Source organism: Prosopis cineraria, unplaced genomic scaffold (genome assembly GCF_029017545.1).
Source record: "Prosopis cineraria cultivar Desert tree isolate PC_DT_omini unplaced genomic scaffold, ASM2901754v1 PC1, whole genome shotgun sequence".
NCBI lineage: Eukaryota > Viridiplantae > Streptophyta > Magnoliopsida > Fabales > Fabaceae > Prosopis > Prosopis cineraria.
In genome coordinates this window covers 49,659,667-49,681,107 of record NW_026555332.1, presented here as the reverse complement: position 1 = coordinate 49,681,107, position 21,441 = coordinate 49,659,667, and the positions used below count along the sequence as shown (strand labels likewise).

Sequence of the window (21,441 nt, the reverse complement as noted above, 5' to 3'; positions counted from 1 at the left end):
CTCAGTCACACACCCCCCCCCTCTCTCTCTGTTCAAACCAAAGCAAAAAAAACTGGGCCTGTTATTCCCTCTCTCAAATGAAATGGTGCGTTTTCTTATTTTTTTATTTTAATCTCAGTTTCTCCATACAGGAGTACGTTATTGGTTGTTAATTAAATACGCCGTTTTGGTCCTACCCCTGTCGGCCCTCCCCAGCATCCAACACTCATCCATGACAGCCACGTGCCCACACCCAAAAAAAAAAAAAACACGGTTCGAGATGTATTCCTTTTTGAAAGGTCCCGGATGCATTCACTTCCTTTCACGTGAGGTTATAAGAAGTGTCTAAACAAAATTATTTATAAAGTCATGTTGGGTGTTAAAAATGTTCAAAATTTGATTGTTTTTAAAATATTACTGCTGTTATAAAATTCTCAATCATTTACCATTAAATTCTAATAGGTTATTGTTAAATTTCCAGAAAATAATTACTGTGATGTTTCACTACATTTTGGGTCCTCCGATGTGATTTTCTTAACATTTTAATAGTCGACCATAACGGATTTTAATGATAGAAAATTTATGAATTTAAATGAAAATTCCACGCTCTGTAGTCAACAGCGTGACTGCAGAGGATCTGGGGACCTCCTCACTTTTATTGAGTTTTTTTTTTCCATCTACATTGTATGGATCCCTTGACGTAACTTCACGTCAAATAACAGTAAGCACACGTTCTGGCCTCTTTTTTTATTTTTTTTATTTTTTTACTTTTTTGGGGGGTTTCAACATCCTCTTTTCGACCCTTCCATTTCGAAGAGAGAAAAAAGTTATACCAGAGCACATGGTTAGAAGGGGGTCCAGGGTTGTGTAGATGGAATTGATCTGAAATAATCCTTAAGAATAATCTAAAACTATGACATTCGCTCCCGGCGAGGTAAGCTCGAGCGTAGAGATGAGACGTTTTTTCGTGGGAAATGATCTCTGATGGAGCCGCAGTGCAGTGCTCTTTTCCCTATTAAACGAAACTGTGCTTGAGATCATTTCAGGTTGAGCACCTACAAATTGACAACACACGTGCCCTGCTTTTGAAAACATGCGATCTCAATTACGTGGTGACCTGGAAATGGTGGGGAGTAAAATTGAATGTTGACCGCCGGCTAGAATTGGGCACCACTGCCGGATTCAACTGCAACTGATTTCGTCGGGTTGGACAGACCCGGAGGAGACGATGACTACGGAACGCATTAAGGCCATGATGGGACTTCCTCCACCTCTTAGCCATACCTTTATTGCTCATCCACACTGCACAATTCCGTGCACTCGGTTGCGTCTGAAATCTGAATCACAATATCATCACTTGTCTTTCCTTCCCCGTACCCACATGATATCGTAACTGTTTACACCACGTCTATGTTTGATTGTGTTTCAACTTCAGATGCGGCTGGGCCTAGTCTGACCCCATTCATTTTTTTTTTATTGACACTAGATTATGACGAATAGGGAGTATTCACAAATGAATATATCACTCGATCCAATTATGGATGCCAGATCTCCGCGTTCTAAGAATTGAAATGTTAAGACCTTAAAAATTAATTGCCACGATAATTAAACGTCGATTTACATAATTAAAACTATATTAAAGATGCTGATGTGATTTCGGCAGCCGCATAGTTAAAAGCCCGAACGGCACTGCATCCGACTTCATGGGTTAAACTTAGAAAAGAAGATCTGCACTCGGCCTTTAACCATTTTGGTTCTCTGTGGCCCAGGAACAAACCCATGAAATATCTCTTTGAAATCATGGGCCGAACGACTATAACCGCCCACAATTTTTTTTAAATGCATTAAAAAGATTTTAAATGAGCATATAATGCCGGTGGGAAAATTTCGATGCCGTTATTATTAATTTAACAGGTAGATTGTAGGCTTTGGCTTTATATTAGGATATATAGGTTATGATTTTGTTTCAAATTTTAATTCTATGATTTCAACGTTTGAAAGATACTTGAATCGGCAATAAAGATCGAGCCTGAAAGTTATATTTAAATAAGGGTTCAGGCTTTAGAAATTAAATTTTTTTAAAGTAATTAGGTTTGATATCCTAACCCTCATAAACCCTATAAAAGAGAATTCAAGATCGGGCAACTATTCAAACTCTATTATATTATTATTAATTTTTTTTTGTGAAACATGCGTTTGAAAGCAAGAATGACCTGCTCGCTTGAAGTTCTAATCCTACACGTGTTATATTATTATTATTTTTTATTTATTCTAAAATTAATATGATATAATTTAATAAATATTAGTGTACAATATAAAGTTTCTAATATTTTTATTTTTTTATAGTTATTATGTTTGTATATTTATAAAAAAATGAACTATTTTTTAATCAAAATTTAAATTTTTTTACTAGATTCTAAAATATGTGTTGTTTAAATTTTAAAATATTATTAAATTTTTTTAATTTTAAAATATTTAAGTAATTTATAGTATTTAATTTTATTTTAATTTTTTTATAATAGAGTTTACGGGCATAATCCTAAACCCTTTAAATAAGATTCAAACCTTAAAAAAGATGAAAAATGAAAAATTAAACTTAAGGACTCAAGCCTTTATAGACCAAGCCTGCTCATTTTTCTAACTCTAAAAATACACTTGGTAAATAATTCATATATAAAAGATCTGGTTCGTGCTTTTTTGTCAAATACAGACAAATTAGCAAGATCATAATTTTTGTTTAGGTGTACCGGTTTTCGTATGGTTGGAAAGTGTTGTGCCACTTAAATAATCTAGTAATTAAAACAATCGGATTAATTAGAAAGCTACGTACTTTTAACATGATTGACACCTAGTTAAGGAGTTAATGAGTTACAATGACTTGGTAACTGCTAATCATGCAAAATTAAAATAAATCATCTCATATGAAGCGATTTCTGATGATTGAATACCAACCAACAACTTTATAATAACCATGTTTATCGCGCAACTAGTTTCTTCTAACTCAAATCCCTCTTGTCATTTTCTTGGTGTCTTAACTTGCCAAACAATGCGTAAACAATTTTATCAGACATCTCATAGAAAACTCAACAAGCTAAGAATACCATTATACACAGATAATTAACCTACAGTCACTATACAGATAAATATCAACAAATTAAACAAACAACGTATTTTTCAAGCTGGGCAAGCGTCGTCTGGATTTTAAAGCAGGGATTTTTTTGGGGTTCTGACAATGCCCAAGGACCAGTGGGATATATATTATCTACTCGAGTATCCAACACAAAAATATATGTCCCCTTTATTTATCGCTGGCTTGTACACTTCTATTGTCTAGATTTCTACCATCCTGACATTTCAATATGCACAACCAGCAGACCCACTAGAACGTGTAAAGTTTATATTCTGTACGGGTAGAAGATCTGCTCCCTCAAAATAGAAAAACTAAATATGTGTACTCCATGTACACAGCACTTGTTTTACTAGATCCAGATTAATTCTGGTCCGATGTGAACAAGGGTTTTGATCGATGCAAGTTCACGCGCTGCGTTATTATTTAACAATGGTCAAATCAGCGCAGCTGTTTGATTAGCAAGCAACCTTCTTCACGTGGAATCTCAATTTCTAAGAGGATATTCTTTGTCTTCTTGATGGTTGAGATTTGATCACCATATCTCGCGCTTCTTTAATTATAATTCTACTTAGACAAACGTTACATTGCTGTATTAAGCACATTGCTAATTAATTCACAGTTCTCAAATTTATATACTCCCAATTTTACTACACTTCATATAAGTGTTTTGATAGTTATAATTATAAAAATTCTCAAATGTATCATTTTAAAAAAAAGAGTAATAAATAAAGTAGGAACATAATTTAAAAAATAATTATAAAAGTTATTAAATACTCTGTATTTTAGACCAAACAATATTTTTAAAAGATATCCAGTATTATAGTTTGGAGACAGTAATACATAAGCAGTTACTATAAACTGGCTTGGACACCGTTTCTTGTCCGTCATTGAGAAATAACAAAGCCATAATGAACATTAATATATATAGAAGATGATATTACCGATTTCCTGGCTATATAATGACATGTTTGGTTTCTATTTCGAAAAATATTTTTAGTTAAAAACAAAAAAAATAAAAAAAATTATTTTAAATTTAATTGTTTCCAAAATTATTCTATTATTTGTTTTCAAAACAAAAAAAGTATAAATATTTTAAAGCTGTTTTTGTATTATTTTTCTTATTTTCAAGTTACGTTATATTTTATTATTAAAAATTACAGTCACTTTAACTAATTACCTTGATAAGTCACTATCATTAACCATTAGCGATTACTACTATATATTGATGGATTTTTAATTGCAAAACTAATAAATTGATTTTTAAATCAACACAACTAATAAACAAATTTCCTTTTTATTTTGTTTTGAAAAAAGTTTTAAAAACTACATTGGAAAACAATTTTTAAAATAAAAAATAAAAAAAGAAACCAATCAGCCCTAATTACCCTCTTCTGTTGTTTCAGTCATGTTTTTAATTTCTTTCAATGGTAAGTGCGGTGCTCAACATTTATTGGGCAGGTGACTTGAACGAGAATTATCAAAATCTTCCATCTGGAGTTTGAATAATAATGAATAGTACAACCTTATTACGCTTGCGCACTGTTCTCGTGCTTTGGACTAGATGTCGTACCGGCACCAAACCTAAACACAAAAGCAAGCAATCATTTGAATTAGTGACACCTTTGTAGCTCTTGGGTTACTTTCCTGCCTCTGGGAAAAGTTGGCCCCGAGAATCTTCTCCCTTAATATGGTTCAGAAATTGACTTCATATCAAACAGTCTCTTTGCCCTTTTCGGTTTCAGAAAACGCCCTCTAAATGAGGAATATTCAAGTACTTTCAGAAAGAAAAAGCCAGAGGCAAAGGCAACTTGCGTGCTTTAAATAATTAGAAGAAAGGGACACATGGGCAAGGAAATAATTACTTAGCTTTTTTATCAACCCCTTGCTTGATGACGAAGCAGTGATTTACTCGTTTTTTGGACTTGCTGCTGCTTTTACACGAATCATCACAAGCGGCCCCTGCTCGAGAAAGAATGATTCAAATATGAGGAGATCGACCACAATATTATATTTGATGACATGTGTAGTACGACGAGTTTGTTAAGTGGGAATGATTATAGTTTGAATTTTCAACTTTGTTTCCAGTGATACTAAACCTAATAAGCATAAAATATGCACTAAACTTGCATGCTTCTAAGCAACACCTAAAGGACGACGCTTTACTATCAAGCAAATAATAAAGTTTACATGACACGTGACGCGCTTCTTATCTTTATCTAGCATACAAATAGATGGGCGTCCTGCAGATCTTCAGTCTGTGAACCCACCATTTTCTCTCAGGAGAGAAGAAATTAACAACTCAAAATGCCTTCCTGCTCCTGTTATACGCTTGTGGCTACCGTTTTGCTTCCCCTTGCACTGATCTATTCATCAAATGCTCAACTATCTTCGACCTTCTATTCGAACACATGCCCCAACGTATCTTCCATCGTGCGCAGCGTGATTCAGCAGGCTCTGCAATCCGATCCCCGTATAGGAGCAAGCCTCACTCGTCTTCACTTTCATGATTGCTTTGTCAATGTAAATAGTGTGTGTGTGTGTGTGTTCAAAAACAACAAGTATAGGGATGTTTGATTACAGTCTAACAGTGAGGAGGTTTCAGGCTTGTATATATTTTCTGATGATAGGGCTTCTTTCTTATGCGTGTGTTCAGGGATGTGATGGATCGGTTTTGTTAGACCAGGGCGGTAACATAACGCTGAGCGAGAAAACTGCGACACCCAACAACAATTCCGCACGGGGATTCGACGTGGTTGATAAAATCAAGGCCTCCATTGAAAACTCATGCCCTGGCGTGGTTTCTTGTGCCGATATTCTTGCCCTCGCTGCTGAAGCCTCTGTGTCTCTGGTAAACTATTCATCCCTCACAATCTTATATGTTACGTATTCATCCCCGGCCGACTGAAACATTGGCGATGTCTATGTCCTCATATGATATTTGCAGGCAGGGGGTCCTTCATGGAACGTACTACTCGGGAGGAGAGACGGTGTGGTAGCAAATCAGAGTGGAGCCAATTCCGCAATTCCCACCCCATTTGACAGCCTCGCCAATATCACTGCCAAGTTCGCCGCTGTCGGCTTAAACATGACCGATCTCGTTGCACTGTCAGGTAATACTCATTCACCAGTGACTTTTCATTTCACAGAAAAACGCGTTTTTTACTATCTAACAAGAAAAAAATGAAACGGGTTTGAAGGTGCGCACACGTTTGGTCGAGCGCAGTGTCGATTTTTCAGCAGCAGGCTGTTCAACTTCAGCGGAACGGGAGGGCCTGATCCGACTCTGAATACAACCTACCTGGCCACGCTGCAGCAGAATTGTCCTCAAAATGGGAGTGGAACAACTCTGAACAATCTGGATCCTTCTTCTCCTGACGCTTTTGATAACAACTACTTCGCTAATCTTCTTACCAATCGGGGCCTTCTTCAATCCGACCAGGAGCTCTTCTCCACAAATGGTTCTTCCACCATTTCCGTTGTCAACAACTTTGCAGGCAACCAGACTGCTTTCTTCCTCGCTTTTGCTCAGTCCATGATCAATATGGGCAACATCGGCCCCTTGACGGGCACTCTGGGAGAAATCAGATCCGACTGTAAGAAACTCAACGGAAGTTGATGCATCGATCATCCACTTCCAACTATTTGGGTACTCTTTAACTTCTTCATACGCTGTTATATATTCACGGTTGTATTTGATCTTCCTTCTAGGTCTTGTGGGACCTGCTTCCTAAATTATACGGTGTTCTTGAATTTGAGTATTCGTGAATAAAATATTCTTCATGTAAATGAAAGATGCAGACTTCTGATTTGTTTTGTGGGCCAAAAATGGTTGTGTGTGGGAATTCCTCTCATGCTTTTCTTCAACATGACGCATGGGTCTGAATTGGTCAATTTTTGTTCTAGCATGGCATTAATTACCATAAAATTTCGAGAACTTAACATTAGTGCTCATTTAATTTGAAGATGCGTGGCAGTCAACGCTGCTTCGGCAATTTCAATCCCTCAATTTGTCTTAATTTTAATGCTAACCTGAGGTGTTCACATGATCTGTTTAATTTGATTTTGAGAAAAAATCATACTGAATTAAATTAATCGGTTCACAAAATTGGGGATCTATATGGTTTTTTTTAGTCGATTTGGTTTAAGTTTGAAGTTTTTTTGAGATATTTTTCATCATCAATGTATACATACACTTTTACTAATAATTTTTAACTACTGATTACTATTTCCCAAAAAAGACGACAAGTATTTTTTGAACAATTAATTTGCACATTTAACTATTAAAAACTAATATATTGTTTTTAAAATACTTGATTATAAATTTTAAAAAATTACAATAAAAATAATTATGGACAATATTTAGTTATTTATAATAAATTTTTTATTGGTGATTTACAAATAATTAAACTCAGAAAAGAGATATCACTGCAACAAATTTGACAATATTTGACAGTTATTTTATATTATATATGATGGTTAATAACAGTGCCTTGTCATTTATTGAAGTCATCAACATTTGACAATTATTTAACTATCATATGTATTTTTTTATATTTAATAATTATTTTAAATAATTATCAAATATATGATATCAAAAGTACAGAACAATATAGGAATATTTGACAGTTATTTTAAATAACTGTCAAATATATAACATCAAATAAAAATATTTGACAATTATTTTAAATAATCATCATATAAGAGCTTATTTGATAGTTATTTGATTAAGCTAGCATTTGAAATTTTAGTAGGATTTCCCATACGTGGTTATCTTTATTAATTTTATTTTCAATATACACTGCAATACACACTTTAATCATTAAAGAATAGCAGGAGAATCATATTAATAAAAAATATTATATTCATTAAATTAAAAATCAAATATATATTATAATTAAACATCATTCAATTGATAAAAAGATATCAATAACTTGAGAACTCACCATGCAAAAAAAATATTATCCTATAAATTCAGTAAATTCTAAAAGAAATTCTATTAATTAAAATTTCTTAAATAACAATTCATAAGAGCAGTAAAGAGATCTTCAAGTTCTTGATCAGGCACCATAGTTCAAGTCACCTCTCTCTTTGCACATGCTTGCATATAGAGAAGATAGCCCTCCTGCAACAACAACAACAACAATAATAATAATCAATTCAAAGAGAAAATGAGCAAATACATAAAAGGATGTTGAGTGTTCAAGCTTGACTTACAAGGATGTGGCGAATCGATCAGGAGAACAAGTGACAATAGCCCATCTACAAGGTTCAATTGATTTCAGTAGAAACTTATTCTCAGAACAATAAAAGCTCAAAAAGATAAAATAAATCAAGAAAAATTAAATAAGAATAGTAATTAAAGAGTAGGAGTTGGAAGATTCAAAACCATAACAATTAAGTGGATTTGGTTGTGTTCACACTCTTCATGTGTCAGATTTATTTCAAACAGAACCAAATAGGAAAGCGAGGATGAAAAAATTGAGAAGAGATAACAAAGCATGCCTTGCTTGCCAATGAGTTCACCAGGGATAACAATAGTATAATAGAACATTCATTGAGTAATTTAAAGAAGAAAGAAATAGCATACAGGTGATCAAGTAACTAGGCAATTCTAAAGCTTCTCTACACAAATTAACTTCTCATTATTCTTCGTTGAGAGGAACAAAGTAGAACCCAACATACCTTGAGTAGGGAGTCTTTTCTACCACCTAATAGAAGTCTACCACTTGCAAGCCAGCTGTGCAGCTAGCAAAAGCCAATTTTACCAAGTAATAGATTGTTAATGGAAGACCAGTTAAAAAAAGGCAAGTAATATATAAACCACAAACTTTTCTAACTCTCTTTTCACATTTTTACTGATAAATTTCATCCGTCCTTCACTATAGCAAAAATGAAATTTAATAACATACATTTTATAGTAATAAAAAATAAAACACTACTAATATTAAAGTTAAAGTACATAAGTGGTGTTTTTTATTTAAAATGTTACTGCTTATAAATTATTTTTTATTTATAATTTTAGAAAATAATAAAAAGTGGTGTTTTAAAAATAGTGAAGTGCCACCTTTTTTTTTACTAAATTAATATTTTGTTCACATTAAAAGCAAAGAGTTGGCATTTATAATTGAAAATGCCACCTCTCTACTCTGTTAATAATCGATTTAAAATTTTATTTTATTAAATTAAATAATTAATTTATTATAATTTATTTAATTAATAATTTTAATTAGTATATTTATTATTTAATAAACAAATGAAGAGAGGTGGTGTTTCCAAATTTGAAACGTCCACCTCTCTTATTTTTTAATATTTAATTATTTTTATAAGATAAAATATTATTTTATTATAATTTATTTAGTTAATATTAATTATTAATATTATTATTATTATTACCAAAAAAAGTAGAGAAGTAGTATTTTCTAGGCTTGAAAGTGCCACTGCTATTGAATTAGTATTTTTTTATCAGATTAAATAATTGTTTTATCATAATTTATTTAATTGATAATTTAATTAATACACCATATTATTTAATAAATAAAATCAAAGAGGTAGTATTTGATGAGTTTGACAATGCTGCCTCTATACTCACTTTTTGATTTAAAATTTTATTTTATCATATTAAATAATTATTTTATTATAATTTATTATTTAGTATCTGTAATAATATATAATAATATTTCTTAAACAATTGAAGAGAGGTAGAAACGCCACCTCTTTTCTTTATCCAATATTTAACTATCTCTTTAAAAGATCAATATTATTTTATTATAATTTATTAATTAATATTAATTATTATATATATAGATATACACTCCCTCTATTTAAAAATATAAAGCATTTTTAATCAAATTTTACCCTCATAAAGTAGTTACCTACTTTTAAACTAACCCTATCTATCATATTTATTTCTATTAAAATCCTATAGTAATTATAAAGTCACTGTCAATAGAGACATTTAAAAAAAAAGTAATGATTACATTTCAAAAGATTAAAAAGATCTTACATTTTTTAACATTTAATTCCTCAAAAAGTACCTTATATTTTTAAATAGAGAGTGTATCTATTATAATTTAATAACTCTAAAGTAGAGATTTGATGTTTCCTAAGCTTGAAAACACTACCTTTCTACCCTGCTATTAATTTAATATTTTTTATTAGATTAAGTAACTATTTTATGATAATTTATTTGATTAATAATTTTAATTAGTACATCATATCATTTAAAAAAAAATTAGAGAGGTGGCATTTGCTAAGCTTGAAAATGCCACTTCTATACTCTTTATTGATTTATAATTTTATTTTTCATATTAAATAATCATTTTATTGTAATTTATTTATTTAGTATTTTAATTAATATATAATAATATTTCTTACACAAATGAAGTGGAAACGCCACCTCTCTTCTTTATTCAATATTTAATTATTTTCTTATAAGGTCAAATATTATTTAATTATAATTTATTTGATTAATATTAATTATTATGTGAATTATTATTTAATAATTAAAAGGTAGAGAGGTAACATTCTCTGGGCTTGGAAATGCCACTTCTCTATTCTGTTATTGATTTAATATTTTTTATCTTATATAATTGTTAAAAATTAGAGAGGTACACCACTGCTGTGATTTTTTTAATCATTTTTTAAAATTGAAAATAGTTTTTAACTCTTCTTGATATTTTCAAACGCTAATCCCCTTGTTTTGGTCCTTTTCTCTATCCAGTTGCTTGTTTTTTTTGTTTGGCAACTCACGAGTTATCTATTTTCTAATTTCTGAAGTTGGTTTTGTCGTCTTTTTTAGCTAAGATCGCTTGTATGAGTACAACACAACAAATTTCTTTTTTTTTTTTACCTCTTATGTACCTATCCATCTATATTTATATGGATCTTCATGATTTTGTTTTTATTTCTCTTCAGTTGACAAAATTTCTTTCCATAATCTTGAAAGATTTGTTCTTTTTATTTTCTAATTGGCATATATGTTAGTAAAACAATTCTTTGGGTATAAAGCCTTATTGAGATCTAAGGAATATACATTAAAATCTTCAATCTTCATGCTAGCACAGCAGGAGGAGTGGTAGTAGCAGTAATAACAGTAGCAACAGCAGCAATAGTAGCAATGGCAGAAGCAGCAATAGTAGCAACAATCGCAGTAGTAGTAGCAGTAATAGTCTCTGTTGATCATGTAAGAGGAAACTTATTTCTAATTTAAAATATGTCCACTTTTTCTGATATGTATTTGTTCAACATTGAAGGATAGTCAAAACTTATGTAACTAGATGATAACTTGTCTCTTCTTCATAATTTATATAAATTACTTTAGTTACTCTATATTTAATCTCTATTAAACATTAATCATATTTTTTTTTCAAATTCATTGTTTATTTATTTTGTTGTAGATATTGTTTTACAACTATATTGCAAAATTACTAATAAACATTATTATATCTTTTAGATATATTTAATTTTTTTTTTTATCCTTAATTTTTTATGACCTTGCTAAATTTATCATAATTTTGTATAGTATAAAATTATTTATTTTTTTAATTGTATGAATAAATTTTATTGTATAAATTAATTGTATATTTACTCAAAAAATTATTGATATAAATTGATGGATATATAAGATATTAAAAAGTGATGCTTTCTAATTTAAAAAAAAAAATAAAAGGAGAACACCACCTATCTCCTTTTATTTTTAAAAAGTAAGTAGAGAGGTGGCATTTCTTGCCCTTCTCTTTTATTTTTTAAAAGTAAAGAGGTGGTATTTTTTTTAAGGAAATGCTACCACTGTTACTAGTTTTTTGTGGTATTTCATTAATTAATGAAATGTCACTTAACATCTAGTGCCCCATTTGGTATGCTGGAAATGGAGACATGAAAATGAAAATGGAATTGTAATTCATATTTTTTTTGTTTGGTATGCATGAAATGAATTTCTATATTGAAATGAAATTCATCAAAATAGATTGAATTGGGGTTCATAGTAAGGCTCATGGAAATGAGATGGGTTTTATAGAAGTGAATTTTTAGATAAAAAATAACCTCAATTATGAAATTGTTTGACAAATTTTCCCTTCATCAATCATTGAAGTAAATCAAAAGTTTTTAGTAAATTGATTATATAAATGTATATATTAAATAAAAAATATATCATAATTAAAAATTTGGTAGGGGTATTTTAGTAAATTGATTATATAGATGCATATATTAAATAAAAAAGTATATCATAATTTTAAAAAAATAGATAGGGTATTTTAGTAAATTGGTTATATAAGTGCATATATTAAATAAAAAAATATCATAATTTAAAAAAATTGACAAGGTTATTTTAGTAAATTGACTATATAGATGCACATATTAAATAAAAAGTATATCATAATTAAAAATAATAGATAGGGGTATTTTAGTAAATTAAATTATATAATGCATATATTAAATAAAAAATATATCATAATTTAAAAAATAGATAGGGTATTTTAGTCAATTGATTATATAAATGCATATATTAAATAAAAAGTATATCATAATTAAAAAAAATTGACAGAGGTATTTTAGTATATTGATTATATCAATGTATATATTAAATGAAAAATATATCATAATTTCATGTACATGCCAAACATACTTTCAAAACTTATTTCCACCTTTATTTTCATTTCTATCAAAAATATTTTTAAGATATCAAATAAGGCATAAGATAATAGTAAAATTTTATAGTGTTTTATAAATGTCATGAAACTAAAATTTTAATCACCATAAAAAGCTCATTTTTATAGTAGTAATTTATGACATTGAGCAAGTGCGGTCATATGATTGAGAAGTAAGAAAAAACATAAGTAAACATAAAGGGACGCTGTCAAAACCTTCCTCTTGAATTCTGATTGCCAATTAAAAGCCCCGCAAAATCATTACTCTAAATATTAAGTGTACGACTTCATTTGAAACCCCGGCATCCACAATGCTTCATAATACCATAACGCCCACAGAGGAAACTGAATGAATGAGCACTACCCAATCACAAAAACTAGACCTACATGCAAAAGCATTAAAAAAAAATTTCATGCACCCATGAAGTCAAACACTGTCAGACAATGTTGAGTAGATGCTGCCAATGCTTTAAATCATGAAATAAATAACACTATGAAAGGCAAGCATAATTTTTTTCCAATCATCTGTTCTGGAAATCCACAGGACTAAACAGAGGGAGAATGACTTGGGGAGAAATGTGACGATGTAGGAGATATGGAACTATTGTTTCCTTGTAATTTCATGAAACAATGTGGCATCTAGCATGGCATTCTAACTTAATCCTAAAGCACTAACCCATAATAGACTCTAACTTGTACTTAAAAAAAAAAAAACATAAGTCATGTGCATCATATAATGTTAGACATTCAATTTCTTCTCATATTTAATTATATTTTTCCCTACAAGTGTATCGTCCTCTATATAATTAAACAATAAACTATACAAAAATAGGCAAACACACATGCACACAAGATATCTAAAATGACCTTTCTCCATTTTACAGCTTAACCATTGAATGAAGATGCGCACCTTGAGTACCAGTTTTTCCATTCACAGCTAAGGAATTCCACGATGGATCACAATCGTGTGTCTATGATTGAGAGGGAGCAACCTTATTAGAAAGAGTAATTGTTAAAACATGGAAAAGAGCATCCAACAAGTGAAAAAATAGTAATTACGTGAAAATGTTCAATTTTTCAAATGTGAAATTTCACGTTTCAAGCCACTCTGCATTAATAATGACCAAATATTTGTTAAGACATTCACCACCCACTTTGCATTAATAATCACGGTGAAATTAGAGGGACAGGACTGAATGAAGGAAATCACCTAGTCATAAAGTTACAGAAGGAGATAAAATGGAAGGTAAGTAAAAAAATTTAAAGAAGCAAAGTGATTTAGTGAATCCACAAATTGATGCACCGAAAACACTCCATAGATTGAATATTAAAGAGTGATATCGTAAAAAATAAAGCTAAATATAAATCCATAATCGACGCTAACCTCCAAGCATTCATGGCTGACAGATCACCGTTCACCGATTTGATGAGCACTCACAATTACCCAATTGTCCGCTCTATATTTACAAGAAAGGAATCTTCACATATAATTCATAAAAAATTCTCCCAATGAAATAGAAATCAAAACGAAAAGAAACAGAGCAAATAAATCAGTGAATAAAGAAGCAGAGAATGCTAACTTCAGGAAGGGAAGCTCGGAGTTTTTTCTCTTTCCGGTAACGCAAATGAAGCAAAGAAATGAAGCGGTGGGCCAAGGGTTTGTCAAAGGTGATTAAGAAGCAGCTAAGGAGTCAGGAGGAATTGTTAGGTGGATACGAAGAAGAGTGAGTTCGAGGGTTTTAGATCTGAATGAAAAAGACATATTCAAGGAGATTGAATGATGTGTTGTTGGCTGGAGGCGGGGGGATGTCTGAGGGCGACAGTCTGGATCGTTGTCGCTGAAGAACGAGAACAGGGAGAAAAAGAAAAGAGGGGACGTAGAATCAGAAGATAGGGTTGACTTTTAATTTTTGGTCACCAATAGTTAACGGTTATTTATCTAAAAGTAAAATTTTAAGTCTTTAATATTTGACACTTTAATAAACAATCGTCATGTATGTATTTCCCCCAGCCTCCACTATAAGTTATATGACGTTTTTCTTTTAATTTAATTGTCCAATTTAAGGTGTTTTAATAATTGATGGTTTTAAAAATAACCGTTAAATAAATACTTTTTTCAAATTCTGCCTCGCCTTACACGACGGTAATGGATAAACACAAGTATTATTCAAAACAGACATAATGGAGACAAATTGAGAGGATCATTTGTGACATTTTGTATGCATGAAGTCGATGAAGATTTCAAATATGTCGTTAAAGTCCGAAGCAACACGGATATATAATCCTCTCAGTTTTATTTAGCGACTATGAAATTTACGTAAAATGCCGAAGATGCGAGAGCACTAGACAGGGTTAGTGAGGAAGTTGAGCACGGGAGCTGCGCTGCATGGGGCGTTTCTTAGCCTTTTTCCTTTACATGGTTATCTATCTGATTGAACTAATTAAAACATTAATGTCATGTTTAATTGTGAGTAGCTCTCCTAAATATGAGACCGACTTTGTTGATTTGAGCGTTACCCTTTCGATGCAGTATTCTACTTTGTCTTCTTTTACTCTTTTTATTATGTTTTTTTTTTGTAGATAAATACTTTTAATTTAACATTATAACTGTAATATTAATTTGACTAGTTCTTTATACCAATCCTTCAACTATAGCTTTTACGTATACTCTGATCTGCATGTAAAAATAAAAATCAATCGAAGATTAGATCATAAGAATAATTTCGAGTGCTTCATAATGAACCTTAAGTTACAATTTTATCAAATTGAAACTAAAATTCTAAAACCAAAATTATTAATAAGGGAGTGTATTGGAATAATGCTTAATTTAATTATTATAGGGATGGAAGGAGTATTATATTAGAACATAATTAAATTTATTTTTCTAAAATAATTAAAATAGTTGTTATAACATAATTAAAACTAACTAAAATTTTAAAACCAAAAAAGCGGCCTGTATCTAAATGTTTCTTATGCGTTCTTTCCAAATCTATCCCTATTTGAATTGTTTTCCTTCTTTTATGATAGTAATAAATTCAATTATCAAGGGTGGGGAAAAATCATTAAACAAGGGTATGAGTAAAAAGAATTTTCAAAACATCCTAGAATTTTGAACAAGGTATTGTAACAATGGGCAATAATTTTAAAAACCGGATATTATACTCAGGAACAGAGGGAGTGCAGTGAAATATATTTTCTCAAACTCAAGCAATACAAAAAATCACAGGAGCAAGGGATTGGATTATTGACAGCTTGAATGATGCAGAAAACTGAAGAGAAGACAACACGTACAAGACACAAGGGCAATACACATATATGGATAGGGGAACAAGCTGGTTTTTAGGTGAAAATAAGGATTGAGTTTAAAGATTTTATTTAAATAACAATTTAAACTTAGAAATTAGATTTTTTAAAAGTAATATCAAGCTTGAAGGTTTAATCTTGACAAGTCTTGAGAAAAAGGATTTGGATCCGAGCAACGCTTCATCCCTGATAAGCAAAGTTATGTTATATATGTATACACATGCATGCATATATTTAACTAATAATGACACAATTTGATTAATATTTATTATAGATAATGAAAAAGTTACAAAAATAATTAACATTAAATTTTTACCTTCATTTTCAACAAGTGAACCTACATTTGAGAAATTTAATATTTTATTTTTAGATAATGATGAGAAAAATTTAAATTTTTATTGATGAAGATTTTAATTTTCATCTTAAATTTAAAATTTTAAATCTTCATCAAATTTTATTTTGACTTTTAAGTGAAACTTTAATTTATTTTATGTTGAATTTTAAGATATCTAATTTAAATTAAAATGTTAGATATATTTGAAAAATAGAGTTTAAGGGCTAGGCCCTAAGCCTTTAAAATAAAAGTCAAACCTCAAAATTAAATCAAATTTTATATAATTAAATTTTAAAGCTTGAATTTTTAAAAGGTCTAGCCTATAAGAGCCCTCATTCTCTCTTCTAGCATTGGTTCGATACTTTGGTGTCAATACCTCCTATCCCAAATAATGTTCACTCCCTCCCTCAGATCTCACATAAAAGACTTCCTCACTGGGCTTCATCACATTTATTCGCCATCAGACCTCACGTTATCCGCGTCAGTCTAGTCTCGATGGTGTCAGGCTGACATTGTTAATTGGTATATTAATCATCAATTCCATTGGTTCGTATACACATGGATCCCTCAGTACCATCTCCCGGTGGGAGCTCCACACTTGGACACCCCAGATTTGAAATATTCACACCCGAAAATAACGACCAGCTTATTAAAGCAACCCTTTCGGAGTCCTTCGCTGATAAATTTAAAATAATGCGGACAAGATTAGAAAGATACCTGTGCAAGTATGTAACGCACGAATAGAAAAAGGCAGCCGTCTCGAAGAGTGCAACTTCCCCCCCCCCCCGGCTTCTCACTCTACTTTCTGCCCTTGTCGTCGGCCCTCTGACTCCTATATTACGCCCATGTCTCTCTTCACGCAGCATGGTTTTAATGTCTCCATTTTCAGTTATTTTTTACGCCATCTCTCACCCACCTCACATGCAGGTATTTTAGGAACCAACCCAGTTGTACTCTTATCATCAAGGGCGCAATCGTATTAACTTCTTCATATATTTGTTTACCATGAAAATGGAAGTAACTGTTAATGTATTATAGTTTCATTTTCTCAAGAAACAATTAGATCTTACAGATTGATTTTTTGTTATTGGCAAGTGTAAATCAGGTAAAGAATTCTATAACTCCTCTTATTAAAAAAACAAGCATTGCATAACAACAACCGAACATTAAAAATAAAAAAAGTCATCTTTCAAAAGTGACAAAATATCTTACACAGTTAAATATTTACCGAATCAGGAAAGCAAGATTTACAAGCATCATTCACGGAGGAGAGGCTGAAATTTTTTTTGCAAGCAGCCCAAATAGCTTGCCAATTCGCAAACCAGTTGGTCCAAAGTCGGAAGGAACTTCTACAATTATATTAAATAATTAATATTATGAAAGGCCCAGATTCCGCAATATAATAAAGTCGAGTTGATGCGAGTTAAAGTTAAACATGGGCCACTCGTCGCAACGATGGACGCACGCTTCATCACGGCCGTTCATCTCAATCAGTTATGCGAGATCGTCACCGCTTCACGGTCCCTCCCTTACCACCTCTTTCCTCTCTTCCCCCGAGCCCCCTCTACCCCCGCGTGGTTTCTTTCATTCTGCACTCTCATCTTCTAAACCCTCTTCCTCTCTTCCCTCATCAGATCGCCGAGCCGCGGAGAGACATAATGCTCGACTCTACTCGGACCTATCTAGACTCCGGTCTCCTCCCCCTCCCCTCCTCACCATTGGAGTAGGTCCGAGCTGATCGTCACCGCCGCCCAGGTTTTATCTCTCCCTCCCAATTGTTGTACCTATCCCTTTCTTCCTCCTTCTCCCCTCTTTCCAGCAATAAAAATTCCCGTCTTTGTTCTCTTTTCAATGCTTCTGATATACCTAAACCCGTATTAGCGAAACCCGCTTCCGTGACTCTCCGCATGGCTTCATTACCCTTTCAAGGATTTCATCCGATGGCCTCCAATACGAGTTTCCTGTAATTGGGTTCAATTGGAGCAATTGGCTGTGGAGTTTCATTTCAATTACGGTCAACCTTAGGTGTTGGATCTGAGTTCGTTCGTGTCTGTGCGGGATTTAGGGTTTTGACCAACCTTGTTGCGAATTTTGGCTATTTTCTTTTCTGGCTGTTGACACCAATTGAGGGTTTCTCCGACCTTTTTCTTCCCCCCCCCCCCCCCAATTTGTAATAAAGTTGAGGTTTCGCAATTTAATTCTCCTTTCTTAAAATTTTCTCTGGTAGTTTCATTTCGTTAATCTTCCTGACACCGTTTGTCGGAATTTGTAATAAAGTAAGCTTTTTTATACCCTGGTCATTGAAATTGGAATGGGGGAAGAGACATCGGATGTGATGAACCTTGATCTGAATCTGGGTCCTGATCCAGAGCCAGCATCTGGCTCCATAACCAATCAATCCGTGAGCTTAGAGGATTGGATTGAAGAGCCTCTTCACAGGGTTAGCGACGCGGTTAGGCATAGGACTCGACAGAGGTGGAGATGGCGGCATCTTCACATTAACCCTCCCGAACCCCATCGTGGCTTTCTTATTTCACCTGAGGCACACCGGGAATACTTATTTCACCTGAAGCCCAAAATCTCAATGGAATTGAATCATTTGTTGGTCAACCCTGGTAATGGCAGTGCGTTACAGGCTGGGGAAGGTAGCGTGGCAGCTGAAGAAAGAACAGAGCTGGCAACAAAAGCTTGTGAAACAAACAATGGTGCTACGGAGGATGAAGCATCAGACAAGAAGGATGATGTTGAGAAAGGTAGTAGCAATGACGGGAGCTTTTTTGATTGTAATATCTGTTTGGACCTGGCTAGAGATCCTGTTGTGACTTGCTGTGGCCATTTGTTTTGCTGGCCATGCCTCTATCGGTGGCTACATGACCATTCAGATGCTAAGGAATGTCCAGTTTGCAAGGGAGAGGTAACATTTAAAAATGTTACGCCAATATATGGTCGTGGAAACAATGTCCGTGAACCTGAAGAAGATCCTTCTCTTAAGGTCCCTCTTAGACCCCATGCTAGGCGTGTTGAAAGTCTGAGACAAACCATTCATCGTAATGCATTTGCATTGCCAGTTGAAGAGATGATTCGGCGTCTTGGAAGTCGAATTGATCCCTCTCGAGATGTAGGCCAGCCACATGAGCCTGACATTGCCCGAGAAGCAGCTGACAGAACCACAGCCTTGTTAAATAGATTTTTGACCTCTCGGGCATTAAGGAGAGAGCATATTCATGGGGCAACCGCAGATGATGTAGCGGACTTAACACAAAACAACACTGGCGGCCCTGAGGTGGGGGATAACCGCAGGGTTCAATCCCTTTTGCTTCGAAGACAATCAAATAGAACAACACTTTCTTCTCTTTCATCAGCTCTGAGTTCTGCTGAGAGATTTTTTGACGCATACATCCGTGGCCATCCCATAGGTAGAAACCAAGAGCAGCCTCCACCAGTCGATGACAGAGATTCCTTTTCAAGTGTTGCTGCTGTTATAAACTCGGAGAGTCAAGTAGACACTGCTGTAGAAATTGATTCCATGGTTTCCTTATCGACATCCTCTTCCAGGAGGAGAAATGATGCATCTCGAGTTTCTGATGTGGATAGTGGAGATTCTCGAGCTCCCAGGCGAAGACGTTTGAACTGACAAAAATCTTTTTGATCAAGTTATTATCCTTTCTTTACTGCATAAATTTATAATATTCCAACAGCTATGTAAGTGCCTTTATATGGCTTTATATTAATGAAGCATTCTCCTTTTACTTCCACCCTTGATTGGTATAAGATGGGTTTTCAGAAGCTTCGGAATTGTCACTTATCCTTGTTTAAGAATTGAACTGTTGAGAGTCAATCATCTTTGTTAAATCTGGCGAATTAAATTATGCTATTAAATGACCATGATTCTGCTATATACCATGGTTTTGTTATGTTTATAACCAAGAAAGTTTAATTTTCAGATTGTGCTCTTTCTAAGCTCATTGACGTACTCGGTTTTACCATAGCGGTTCTTGTTCTCAGTATATTAGACTCTTTCACGCACAAGTACGAGTAACTTTCTGAGCTGCCCGTTGTAAATTTTGTGCTCTGATTAATATTTAAATGAAAAGGCATGCTAATGTGCTCGATAGTATGGTCTTTTGGTAAAGATTCTATCTGTCGAGTCATCTGCGTTTTAGTACAAGTATAGAAATTAAAACTTTGTTATGATTATTTCTTGTTATTCCTAGTGAGGCTATATAGTTCTTGCCTTGTTTTTATCTGTCCAAACAAGCATCTAGTTGTTCTCAGCATTCAAGCACTTAGTTTCACTATTCAATCTAGAGTAATTAAAGATAGAAAGACCTCCTGAATAATTTATTTGGGTCATCACAACTCGTTTCAAATGCTTTGACCCTTATGACTGATAATGTTCTTTGTTTAGTATCGGAAGGATTTCTTCTTGAAACCATGATCTAAATGCTTATTGAGCGTTCGGGAATCGGGAATACATTTGCCCTTCATATCATTGGGGCGCAAGATATTGGATTATCAGGCTTAAGCCGTAAAAATTTTAGTTGGCCGCATGTTTGACAGTCCCATTTATTCTTGATGTCCAAATCAGAAGTTGGAACGGACAGCTTTGAGGTTATGTTTTATGCGTGGTCATCCTAGTTGATTCCTTGGTCATCAATTTCGTTTCCTTAACCTTGAAAAGAGTCTATATCATGTAACGAACCTAGCGGTTTCTATAGTCGTGTTGCTTTGAGCTGATACGGTACCCTTCTGCCAAAACTTTGCACCCTGACGAATGCGTGGCCGAAGCTGGTGAGCGTCGCATCAGGGAAGATTTTTCATGTTTTTTAAGGAATAAAAAATAGAAAAAAATAAATGGGAAGGGAGAATAGACAAAAGGAATGGAAATAAATTTTGGAAATGTGTTTCGAAAAATTACTTTATGATTCGTGTATAAATTATTTTCTTAAATACCTTTCTCACTCTCGATTGCTCTTTTTCATCGTATGGCAAAAATTCTCTCTCTCAATTCTTTTTCATCAATTTCACCATTCCCCAGAAATAATGTT

General features: G+C 32.9%; 2 protein-coding genes across 2 annotated transcripts; both read left to right on the top strand.

The window, feature by feature from the left end:
• Window positions 1–5,357: 5,357 nt before the first annotated feature.
• On the top strand, window positions 5,358–6,917 carry LOC129322395 (peroxidase A2-like). The gene is made up of 4 exons (XM_054968729.1): window positions 5,358–5,629; window positions 5,763–5,957; window positions 6,054–6,219; window positions 6,307–6,917. The coding sequence occupies exons 1-4, from the start codon at window positions 5,414–5,416 to the stop codon at window positions 6,723–6,725; spliced, it is 996 nt and encodes a 331-aa protein (XP_054824704.1). The 5' UTR covers window positions 5,358–5,413; the 3' UTR covers window positions 6,726–6,917.
• Window positions 6,918–17,918: 11,001 nt separating this feature from the next.
• Window positions 17,919–20,148, top strand: LOC129305444 (uncharacterized). The gene has a single exon (XM_054945475.1). The coding sequence runs from the start codon at window positions 18,705–18,707 to the stop codon at window positions 20,025–20,027; it is 1,323 nt and encodes a 440-aa protein (XP_054801450.1). The 5' UTR covers window positions 17,919–18,704; the 3' UTR covers window positions 20,028–20,148.
• The last annotated feature ends 1,293 nt before the right edge of the window (window positions 20,149–21,441 follow it).

Coding starts and splice junctions, on each gene's coding strand:
- LOC129322395 (XM_054968729.1), top strand. CDS start 5,414: ATGCCTTCCTGCTCCTGTTATACGCTTGTGGCTACCGTTTTGCTTCCC. Junction 5,630..5,762: donor TTCATGATTGCTTTGTCAAT/GTAAATAGTGTG, acceptor GCGTGTGTTCAG/GGATGTGATGGATCGGTTTT. Junction 5,958..6,053: donor CTGAAGCCTCTGTGTCTCTG/GTAAACTATTCA, acceptor TGATATTTGCAG/GCAGGGGGTCCTTCATGGAA.
- LOC129305444 (XM_054945475.1), top strand. CDS start 18,705: ATGGGGGAAGAGACATCGGATGTGATGAACCTTGATCTGAATCTGGGT.